At 44.5% G+C, this 12433-nt stretch overlaps 1 protein-coding gene across 2 annotated transcripts in view; it reads right to left on the bottom strand.

The window, feature by feature from the left end:
• The window catches only part of LOC126455583 (protein takeout-like), a 94817-nt gene extending 86179 nt beyond the window's left edge, over window positions 1-8638 (bottom strand). Inside the window, exon 1 of one of the 2 annotated variants that reach the window (XM_050091341.1) lies at window positions 8484-8638. In XM_050091341.1, coding sequence (XP_049947298.1) covers window positions 8484-8571 — 88 coding nt within the window. In that variant the 5' untranslated portion in view covers window positions 8572-8638. The remainder of the gene's footprint in view (window positions 1-8483) is intronic. The other variant, XM_050091339.1, reaches the window with a different exon arrangement.
• Between the last annotated feature and the right edge of the window lie 3795 nt (window positions 8639-12433).

Raw genomic sequence — 12433 nt, 5'->3', positions numbered from 1 at the left:
ATCAAGTCATCCACCATGGAATTAGTCATCTTGTACAATATAACACAACACCTCACTAATATTAGGTTGCATGCATACCCACTCTGGGATACTTAGTATTATACAGGGTGTATCAAAAAGAATCATGTGATTTAAAAAAATCACTACTATAATGTTATTTCAGGTATGTGCGTGAACAGCATACTGTTGGAAACAGCAAACACTCGAGTTTTCCTTGATTTGCGCTAGATAGCTGCAGTGGGGGCCCACTTCAGTTCTATTAAAAATGGTGTCAGGACAACAGAAAGCGTTTTGTGTTTTATGTTCTGCGCAGTGCGGATCAGTAATGACTGTTCAGCGTCACTTCCGTACTAGGTACGGTGTGCATCCTCCTACTGCATGGAGCATTGGAGGAAGACATGAAAAACTCCGAGAAACAGGTTGGTTGTGTTAAGGCAAATCGCCAGGCCGTCCCGGAGTGTCTGACACAGACGTCGAAAGCATCAGCCGTAGTTTCACAAGGAGTCCGCAGAAATTCGTTCACTTTGCAGCTCGACAGCTCAACATGCCCTCGATGTCCATCTGGCATGTGTGGCTTCGATGTTTACACATGAAACCACACAAAATTCAGCTGCTGCATCCATTTAAATGGAAAGGTGAACCGCCATAATGTGAAAATATCGAGCCGGAACAATCCTATGAAGTTTTACAACATGAGAGGGACTCACAAAAATTTTATGTGTTTATTGCAGTTTCACGGGAGAACGTGTATGGTCCATTTTTCTTTGCAGAGAACACTGTTACAGAAAGTACATATCTCGATATGCTTGAGAATTTTCTTTTCCCAAAGTTGTAAACTGTTTCGAACGACTTAAATTACCAACAGAATGGGGCACTGCCACAATGTCATCTGTAAGTGCGGGAATTTTTAATTCAAGTGATTCCTGAAAGATGGATAGGTCTCAGTTCATCGGACTTGACTGTATGCGATTATTTCTTGTGGGGGCTTATAAAATTTATAAAAGACTGTTTATGTGCCTCCGTTAACAACAACAATGAATGAACTGTGACATCACAACTCGAGACAAGCTCGCTGCAGTGTGGGAACAGTTTGAATATCGCAATGATATATGCCATGCGTCTCAAGGGGGCGTATCGAACACCTTTGGAAAGGTATGAAAGAAACTTTTTGAGTTTGCAGTTCATCAGAAAACCAAATCCGTTGTATATTTTCATTAGTTTCAGAAATATAGACGTGCCAAATAGGATGATTATTTTTGATACAGCCTGTAGATGTACCTCCACTCCCAGATGCTTCCTATAGTAGATGCATCCCACTCTCTAGAAGCACATAAATTTGTGTCTATTTGTTCTTACATCCCTCACTACACACGTAATGGGGGGTGTGTTGGAAACCGTCCCCTCATAGAAAAAAATCAACCCTTTCCCCCAACCGGAAATCAAAAAATTACTGTAGCGTTTCTCCAGGAACAAGTTCACCCGTAGAAATTTTACCTGCCATCCCCCGCCCCTCCCCCACGCTGCCAAGAAAAACTTTTTTTACCTATAACATGTGCGCTCTTCAGTCATATCTGATATTATATATTGTTTACTATGGGTGGAAAATCTTCTGGATTTTGGGTACAGGACCAGGGAGTTTAGCCTATAGATTGCAATAAGAAGGTATGTCAATACCTTACAGTTTAGGCAGCTCACTGTGCTGTGGAAGTAGTGTTAGCTCGTAAACAGTCGCGACTATACCAGTATGTTTCTGAAACAGTCAAGATAGCAAATAATTATTTATTTAAAAATGATGACGGGTTTTGAACTTTATGCTGACAGATCTACGGCACCATTTTTCTGAAGTCAGCAGTGCGCAGAACAGTCCCGTGATGCCAAGGTCATTTACTGGACAGTCGTTTAAGCCGTAAACGACCTTGGCATCACGCAAGTGGCCATCTTCAGAGCTACGGCACCATTTGGCTGTGGTCGGCGATGCACAGGACAGTTGCGTGATGCCGTCTTCACTTATTGCACGGTCGTTTGAGCACTAAACGACCATGCAATCACGCAACTGTTCCGTGCACCACCGACTTCAGACATGAATTGCCGTGGATCTCAAGTTGGCGAGCATAAAAGCTGAAATCGGTCGTCATTTTCAAATGAATGATTATTTGGGATCTTCACTGTTTCATTATGTCATAACTTGGAATAGGTTGCTGTTTTATCTCCAACCATGCTATCTAAAATTATATATTGATTTAAATGTCTTTCCTGCTGCCAGATATGTCGAAAAGCTAGTGCCCTTCTTTTACATCCCTAACTCTGACCAGGAAGTATTCCCCATTTTTGCTATTATAGGAGCGTTTTTCATTCAGGTTCCCAACACTTACTCTACCATAATATTGTAAGCAGATCACCATAGTTTGGCAACCGATGTAGGTTTTTTTTTTTTAATCGGCCGACAGTTGATTCGGTATAGGTTTTTCTGTTGTCTTTCGAATCATACTGCTTACATTGTGGCAACACATAAAAAAACTGCGGCTCGGAAACAAGATGAGTGCCGCCACATTTGGGAAGTGCAGTGGGGTGACAGCAGTTATATCAGAATGTCGATAGAGTCCACACAGGCTCCTTGGCTTTTCTGATTGAATTACCTGAACGCTAATTAGTTTCTGTGCGGCGCATTTTGTTTTCCGTAAGCAGCCTGAGACCGGGGGAGAACTCCGTGATGTGGTTGTAGCAGCATTCGCATTCCCCTCTGAGAACGACGGGCGTGGGGAAGTTGCAGGGCGTGACATAGGGGCCGATTCCGGATTATCCACATCCGTTGAAGTTAGCAAAAGGGAGTCCAGGCATTGTTTCAGATGCGGCAGTACAGCTCATTTGGTATGCTCGTGCTCCAATACATGACGCCGGGTTGGCACGCGAACCCGGGTTCGAACCTTTAGGCCTTGGTGTACTCACATGGTCACCCCCGCATCATCCTCTTGGCCTTACGTTTGTTCTCGGCTATGTGGCGAGCTCGTTTGCTCTCTCTTGGATTCCGGTAGTTCCTTGTCATTATTGAGTTTTGAGTGGTTTTTGGAATTTGGGCATGTTACTAGACTTCGTTCGGTCCTGTCTCCGGTGCAGAGATGTGAGGTGGCCAATGGCCAGGTGTTACCTTTGCAGGGTTTGGTCCAGGGGAGTGTGTAAGTTGCCGAGTTTTCCTGGCCTGTACCTTTAGCCTCGGTTAAGGGACTGTCTGTTAATCTAATATTGGGGTATGATTTCATTTATAAGACCGGGCTCATCTTGGAGTATTCCAGGCACACCTTGTCCTTTACGTTCTCTCCTGGTGAGAAGTTTGGCCTTTGTGAGTGCGCTAAACCTGGTGTATGGCGAACTGCCGGGACCTTTGGCGTACAGGTTGCAGCTAATGAATTTGATCTGGCCGATCTCTTGCCCAATCAGGTGTCTCAGTTACGCGATTTGTTGCACTGTTTTTCTCCACTGGGTGTCGCCAGCGTTCTTGAATATCATATCCATTGTCCGATGACACCCTCGCTAGGCAACCTCCATACTGCCTGTCATCCCCGAATGTTAAGGTACTCAGCACTAAGATATCTCAGATGCTGGAACAAGGAGTCATCAGTCCTTCTACTTCTGCTTATGCTTCTCCAATTTTTCTAGTACCTAAGGATCAGGAGCGGGATTTCAGACCTGTCGTTGACTACCGGCGTTTGAATGCCAAGGTTGTACTGGAATCAATATCTTTGCTGGATATGCATAATCCTTTTACTTGTTTTGCTGGCGATAATTGGCTTCCTGTTCTTGATTTGAATCAGGCCTATTATCAAATTCCGCTGGCTGGAGGATGTAAACATGTCACTGCCTTTTGTACGGATTAGAAATTGTTCGAGTTTAACAGAGTCCCCTTTGGGTTAGCTACCAGAGAGGCGGTGCTTAATCGTTTATTGGATAATATTCTTGGAGACTTGAAGTTAGTATATGTTTATAATTATATGGACGACTTGTATATCTATAGTCGTTCGTTTGAGGATCATTTGGAGCATATGTGGAAAGTTGAGGTTACAGCGAGCTGGTCTAACTGTTAAACCTAGTAAAATTACGCTAGCTAGGCCGGAGGTATCTTTCTTAGGTCATATAGTCTCGGGTCAGAGTATTCGCATTGACCAAGAGCGGATGAAAGCCCTGTGGGCATTGCCTTCTCCTGCTGATAAGCGGGGAATCGCTAGATTTATGGCATGGCAAATTACTTTAGGCGTTTTGTGCCCAATTTTGCTCAGTTGCCGGCAACCTTAAATCAGTTAAGCCGTAAAGGCGTGCGTTTCGAATGGGGACCTGCCCAGGAGGCTACCTTTGAACAAATTACGACAACGATAGCCAACCCGCCGGTTCTTGGGGTACCTGATTTTAGCAAAAGGTTTATCTTGCAGACTGATGCTACAATTGCCGGTATTTCAGTGGTTCTCCTCCAGGAATTTTAGGGGCAGAGACAACCATTAGCTTACGCGTCTCGGCGGTTAACAGATGCCGAGCTTAAGTACTCTGTCTATGAATGCGAGGCCTTGGCCGTTTTGTTTGCATTAGAGAAGTATAGGTTCTACCTTGAGCATCTGGTTTTCCAATTGGAAACCGACAAGCAAGCGTTGGGCTGGGTACTGGAGAGGCCGCGTAAGACTGGCCGTATTGCCAGGTTGGCAGTACGTATTTCGACTTTTCAGTTCGAAGTTAAACATGTTAAAGGTTCTGAAAATGTCTTGGCGGATGTTCTCAGCCGGATGTTTGCCGAAGACGTGTCTAGTCAGGAAAGCAAGACCAATTAGATGGCGACAGTCTTAATTGTGTGGAGTTAGGTGAAATTCCCCTTTTGTTTGAAGACATTGCGCACCATCAGGATCAGGACCCTGTGTGGGCTGGTATTAAGCAACGTGTGTTGGCAGGAGAGCTCTCGGAAGAAAATGAGATTAAGAGGGATATTCTTTGCAGGAAGGTGGGCAATGCTAAGCAGTCTAAGATCTAGAATAAGATTTTCACTCTGCAGCGGAGTGTGCGCTGATATGAAACTTCCTGGCAGATTAAAACTGTGTGCCCGACCGAGACTCGAACTCGGGACCTTTGCCTTTCGCGGGCAAGTGCTCTCCATCTGAGCTACCGAAGCACGACCCACGACCGGTCCTCACAGCTTTACTTCTGCCAGTATCTCGCCTCCTACCTTCCAAATTTTACAGAAGCTCTCCTGCGAACATGTTAGAGCACTTGCCCGCGAAAGGCAAAGGTCCCGAGTTCGAGTCTCGGTCGGGCACACAGTTTTAATCTGCCAGGAAGTTTCAGTCTAAGATCTGTTTGCATCCAGTCTTCCGTTATTTTCATCATTCATTGGTGGGTGGCCATTTAGGGACTTATAAGACGCTCCAAAATATCAAGGAGCATTTAACTTGGCCCCCTTTGGACCAGGATGTTAGGCAAATGATAGCTCAATGTCGCTTGTGTAACGCAGTCTAACCCAACAATGCCCTTCAACATGGCTGGTTGAGTTCTGAACGAGAGTCCTCTCCCATGCACAAGCTCTATATTGATTGTTTGGGGCTTTTATCTCGGACTAAAAGGGGTCATCGATAAGTACTCTTTATGATTGATGCATTTTCTAGGTTTACTTGGCTCCTTCCCAGTCATATCGTTACCGCTACCACCACGATTAATCACTTGGCTAGTGTCTTTAGTGTTTTCGGGCCACGTAAGCAGCTGGTTAGTGATGACGCTCCTGCCTTTCTTTCGGGCCCCTTTAAGACCTTGTGCTTTCAGAATGGTGTTACGCATGTCACCACTGCCCTGTATTATCCCCAGGGGCCCTTTGCGGAAAGGGGTTAATCTGAATCTTAAATCCACTTTGATTATTGTTATCAGAAAACACCAAGCAAACGGGACTCCAGTCTTCCCTGGCTCAGTTTTGCCTTTAATACCGCCAGTCATGAAGCCTCGCGAGTTACGCCTGCACCCTTGATCTCTTCCTACCCATTTAATTCCCCTCTTTCCTACTTGTGGGAAATTCAGGATCTAATTCCACCTGACGTTAATCCGCAGGTCATCAAGGAAAACTGGAACCGGGCCAGGCATAATATACTCAGAGCTCATAATAAGCAAGCCGAGCGTTATAATCGTAATCGGGAAACCCTTAAGGGTAGGCTGGGGAACCAAGTATATGTCCTCAATTTCCAAATGAGGCAGGTGCGCGGCGGTAACCTTAGTAAATTTACTCCTCGTTTTCTGAAGCCTTGCACTATTAGGCGTGTATTAGGCACGGTAAATCTCTTGGTTAAAGAGAACAGCTCAGGCAAGCAATATCAGGCTCACCTTAGTCAAGTTAAGTTCAAGTAGCTCGGGGTTTGAATTAACCTGTTCCTGGGTTAAGTTTAAGGGGGGAGGTTGAGCAGTGCTCACTCCGAATTATGCGTTTCCTTGAACTTGGTTGTCTATCTGTGTTTGGTTTCCCGCCATTGTTGCGGTTATGCCGTGGTTCTTCCTCCTTCTACATGTGACACAAGCGATGTATATCGATATTTGCACCGTGAACCATCTTTGTCTTATGCATATAGTTTCCGGCTAGGGGGTGTGCGGGAGTCGGACGGTTGGTGCGGACCAGGGAGGATATCTCCGTGCGGCACAGTCAGCTGGGTCCGGTGGCGGTCCCTAGGAAGTGTCGGAGCATGTCTGGAGCTGTCTGATCGCTACAAGCTTCGTGGCTCACCGACCCAGGACGTCAAAGTTGAGTGGTGTCTTAAGTACCCAAGCCACGTCTATTCATCTTGTGTCGTTCGTTCCGGTGGTTCGCTGTTAGGGAGCTTTTCCTGTGAGCAACACCGAATGTTTGCAGTGGTGAAATCGAGCCGCCGTGATGTGGAATGAATTATATTGCTTCATTACAATTCAAGTGCACCAGCGGAATTTTCTGCCTTGTGGCCGTTAGTGTTCCTGTTACCTGCCCTGGCCACTAACGTAATTTCAGGCGGTGTCCTTTCCTCACCTGTTGTCACTGTCCAACACGGTGTGTAGTTTTGACTGCTTAATACATATTTCATTGTGGATAATCACGTCCGTAACAGTTTGGTCTTTATCATGTACCGATTGGCGGCTAGCAACTTGTTTGGTCGGTCGGTCCGTGACTATCTCTTGGTTGGGTTACCGATGGATCAAGTGTAGTTGGGCCCACCACTTATCTCACCTAAGTGAACGTTAATGTTTCGAGGGCACCCCCCCCTCCCCCCCCCCTGTCCCCCGCCCCTCCCCCGGAGGCGTATGAGTGCTGTTGTCTATATTGTCCTTTTCATGGGTGTTTAATAGTGATTTGGTAATATATTATAGCCAATGCTTAAAAGGAAAACAGATTTTTATTGTATTTTATGTAAATCAAGGGCCTTCAGCCCGTGTAAGTAAGTTTGTATTCTGGCAAGGGGATATTTTGCTGAAAGTTACTGTTGTTGTGCTATCTTTTCATTTAGTGCGCTGTCAGCCACTTAAAACTTAAAGGTTTAAGGTATTTTGTATTTTTGGAAAATCAATTGTGGGCCTTCAGCCGCTTAAACCCTTATTCTTAAATTTAGTTATTGTCGTTCCGTTGCCTTTTCATTTAGTATGCTTTCGGCCACTTAAAACTTAAAGGTTTAAGCTACTTTTGAATTTTTGTAAAATCAACTGTAGGCCTTCAGTCGCTTAAAGCCTTATTCTTAAAATTTCCCCTTAAGAGAAAACATTGCGGCCTTCTGCCTTAAAAGATTATGGCAATATATTTTAAAATTTTGAAATTTAATTGTGGCCTTCAGCCATTGGTATTGCATTTTGTTTATGTTTGTTCTATCCACTTTTGCCTTGAGGCTTTCAGCCTAGCTGTGATATATACATATATATTTTAATTATTTTATTAGCAGTTTTAACTGCTTGTCTTCAGTCACTTGAAATTTATATTGTTGATTTTTAAGATTTCTTGTTTGGAGGCCTTCAGCCATGAAAGAATTGGATTTTGAAACTCTTAGTTGTAAAGGTGCCGTTTTGGTTCAAATGTGTTATTAATTAAGTAAGTTACAATTATGAAGTGAAACTGACCGCCACCTTATTTGACCCTTTCCATAATCCTAATCACCTTTTCTGCCCTGCGGGTTTAGCGGGCGTTTCAATCAGCGATCTGAAGATCCCAACACCAGTATGCTGTTTCGGAACCATTCTAACGCCATAGTTTAAACTATACCTTTCAAAGTACTCTAACATCGATCAGCAGTTACACAACTTAATCAAAATGGAAACCAACCTTCTCCTAACAACATAACATCGTTCAGAAAATTAATCATGAGCAATGAAGCGCTGACCATCAACACACGTTTCACATCCAGAGAAATGGCGTAGTTAATATCGAGATCTGGATACAATCTCGGCTAATTCAATGTGAAAATGTCGTCCTATGGAGGCAGAGCTGTTGTTGCCAGTAAGCTACGCAAAGTACTCACGCAAGTCGCGGCCTCTGGCTTGATGCGCCGCACACAGCAGCAGCAGCAGCATCGGCAGCGGCAGTGCGTAGCACACGCGTCGGCACATCGCGTGTGTCTGAGCGGCAGCAACTGGCAAGAGCCCAGAGCCGGTCTCCAGCCGTTCCCGCAGTTAACGCCGCAACGACGCCGATTTCGCAACGCTGTACTTATCCTTCAACAGTCCGTTGCAACTATTAATGGACTGCGATGGCCTTCAGTTTTGTTTTTCATTTTCCAACAAACTTGAATCTCAAGGCCTCCTCTAGCTGAATTCGTGCAATCATCAAGCTATTATTTAGGTCCTATACTCTTCGTTACACGCTAAGTTATGAGCAGTAGCCTCCGTTGTCACTTTTATTGCTCACCAGCGTGTCTGATATCATCCGCTGAGTGGATTCACTGGCTACCTTTGATTCGCTCGTGATGCAAGTCAGAGCAAAGATTTAGCTTTTAGGTGGTTCTGAAGTCTATTCTCCTACAATGCCTCAACTGACCTTTTATCTGTCTTAGGGTGTAATTAACACATAAATATATAGTACACTCCAGGAAGAAGACACTCTAAGACAAAAAGTAAAGACGCATCACGAAAGAATTAACCGAATGATAAGGAAATTCGTAGATGTGACGTACATCTACAGTTTCAGAAAAAATTGATGATTTATGCAATAGAAAGGTCTTCACAAATTGTTCAAGTCAGTAACTCATTGGTCTGTCTCTGGCCCTCATGCAAGAATGTTGGATGCCCTCCGAGGCATGTCGTGTTTAATTCTGTCCAACTGGTGCATTTGATCGTCATAATCCCGAACTGCTTGGAGGGCCCTGCCGACAATACTCAGAACGTTCTCGACTTGGAAGAGATCCGGTGACAGTACTGGCCAAGGTATGGGTCAGTAAGCATAAAGACAAGTAGTAGAAACACACGCTGCGTGCAAGCAGGCATTATCTTGCTGAAATGTAAGCCCAGGATAGCTTGCCATTAAGGGACACAAAGCGAGGCGTAGAAAGTCGTCGACGTACCGCTGTTCTGTAAAGGTACTGCGGATGACAACCAAAGAGGTCCTCTGTCCAGTGCGTCTCCAGGCATGTCTTCGGCCTGGAATCTCATTGAAGATGAATTATCCTCAGTGGTGAGCCCCATTTCGAAACGAGCCCAGATAACCTGCGAAGACGTGGCTGGAGACTCCCTGGACGCCAACTGTGTATCGACCTTAGACTCAGCGACAGAAGGTGGCAGTGTAAATTAATTCGAATAAAACAGTTCATATAATATACGACTAGTTTTTATTGGCTAAACACATGCAGCTGTTAAATATAAACCATAAAAATACTCGCAGAATGCATTAAGCAAAGGCAAATGATTATGTTCAAAGTCAATTTAAAAAATGGTTCAGATGGCTCTAAGCACTATGGGACTTAACAACTGAGGTCATCAGTCCCCTAGACTTAGAACTACTTAGACCAGGGCTTAACAACTGGCCGGTTTTGAGCGCGAGTACTCGCGTCTGCTCAGGCACGGGTTCGCGAGAAGGTGCAAGGTTGCGGAGTAGGGAGGGAGGGGAAATGCGCGCGCACTTTTGAATAGGGCCGCAGCGTGCCTATTGAATTCGCGCCGACTTTGTAACGTTTAAAGTATTACGATCAGCTCTAACAGTCACTTCGCTGGTTAAGAATCATGTCAAGTCGCCGTTGTGTAACCCCAACCATGCTTTCGCAGTTGAACCCCCATTGGGAGGAATTGTATCTGTTTACAGAAAAAGATGGTGTTGCAGAATGTTTAGTATGTCACAAAACGCTGAATTCTTTTAGGAAATTTAATTTGCAGCGACATTATATGTCGTACCACGCGAAAGACTACGGAAGTGGAAAATGTGATGGACCAGACCGTACACAGGAAGTTATTAAACTTAAAACGAAGCTATCCGAAGAAGATCTGGACGACGAAGAAAAATCAACTGAGGCAGCTCTCAGAGTGAGTTACAAAATTGCTTTGCTTTTAGCAAAATCCTTGCGCCCCTTCACTGATGGCTATTTAATAAAAGAATGTTTGGTAGTTGCAGCGGAACGTTTGTGTCCATCTCAAGTCGAACAGTTTCGGATTGTGCCATTATCTAACATGACCATTATGCGTCGTATACAGGACATGGCAGACGACGTCCAGAGCCAGCTTGCAAATATCTGTAAATATTTTATGGCGTATTCTCTAGCTCTGGACGAAAGTGTTGATATCACTGGAACAGCGCCGCTTGCCATATTTATTGGAGGTGTTAATAGAGATCTTCAGGTGAGGGAGGAGCTCCTCGATGTAGTAGCCATGAAGAACACTACAACCGGAGGTGATATTTTAAGTAGTGTTGAAGAAAGTGTTGAAAATATAGGATTGTCGTGGGATTCTTTAGTTTCAGTGTCTACAGACGATGCACCAGCGATGACAGGGAAAAAATCAGGTTTCGTTGCGATGTTGAAGGAGAAAATGCAAAAACTGACCGTGCCGAATGAAATAAGGGGCGTTCACTGTGTGATCCACCAGCAAAACTTATGTGCAAAGAGTATCACTCTAAAAAATGTGATGAGTGTTGTTGTTCGTGCAACCAATTCTATAAGGAACCGTGGGCTACAACACAGGCAGTTTAAAAGCTTTCTTGAGGATGTAGAAAGCCAGTATGGTAGCCTGCCTTATTACAGCGAGGTCCGCTGGCTTAGTCGTGGCGAATTATTAAATCGATTTTTTTGCCTATTAGATGAGATAAATATGTTCATGGAAATAAATAACACGTGTGTTCCTGAATTGAAAGAGCCTTCATGGAAATGTGATCTCGCGTTCTTAGCAGATTTAACTAGCCATCTGAATGCTTTGAACATTTCACTACAAGCTAAAGATCTGCCAATTACTCATTTCATAGATCGAATACGAGCTTTTAAAATGAAATTGACACTTTGGGCGAGTCAGCTGGAAACAGGTAATCTAGCTCACTTTCCTAAATTATCATCCATGCAAGATGTTCACAAAGACTGTGAACGTTATTCACATAGTTTAGTTGCCCTTAAGGAAGAATTTGATCAACGCTTTCAAGATCTGACAGCACTAGACAGTGATTTTGATCTGTTCTCCTCCCCATATTCAGCGAATATTGAAGAGATTCGTCCTGAGCTGCAACTAGAAATTATTGACCTGCAGTGTGACAGAGAATACAGAGACAAATTTCAGGAGAAGAAAAGCATTTTGGAATTCTACAGACACTTCCCTCAGGATAGATTTCCTCGTTTGCACAAACTGGCGGCTACAATAATCAATGTTCGGTTCCACGTATGTTTGTGAATAACTGTTTTCTGCAATGAAATGTAACAAGACGCGCCTGAGAAACGCATTGTCTGATCGAAATTTAAACTGCACGCTGCGCACAAGAACAACTACTCCGAACATAGGCGCTATTGTAAAGGGCAAAAAGTACAAGATAACCGAGAATCCCACACTTCAGTGACACCTTTTATTGTGTAACAGTTCATAAATTAATACGAATGTAGAGGCATACACTAAGCTAATAAAATTATGTGGCACGTGTACATTCTCCTTTAATTGTTTCATTTATTGCAGTAATAATTCGTGAGTGATGTCCCTGCAGGTGGCCGCGGATGTACATTGACTGGCGGCAGCTGTTGTGTGCCCCACATGACTCTCCCCACTCTCCACTCTGATCCGGTAGTGGGGGTACAGTGCTCACGCTGCTCCGTGCTCGCGCCTTCCTGCTCACAGCTTGCTCTGCGAGCACGTATGTTGTGAAGCCCTGACTTAGACCTAACTAACCTAAGGACATCACACACATCCATGCCCGAGGCAGGATTCGAACCTGCGACCGTAGCGGTCGCGCGGTGACAGACTGAAGCGCCTAGAGCCGCTCGGTCACAGCGGCCGGCCGATTTTGATGAATTCT

Source organism: Schistocerca serialis, chromosome 2, assembly GCF_023864345.2.
Source record: "Schistocerca serialis cubense isolate TAMUIC-IGC-003099 chromosome 2, iqSchSeri2.2, whole genome shotgun sequence".
Lineage (NCBI taxonomy): Eukaryota > Metazoa > Arthropoda > Insecta > Orthoptera > Acrididae > Schistocerca > Schistocerca serialis.
The sequence above is the reverse complement of the archived record's forward strand: the minus strand, read 5'-3'. Positions and strand labels throughout refer to the sequence as shown.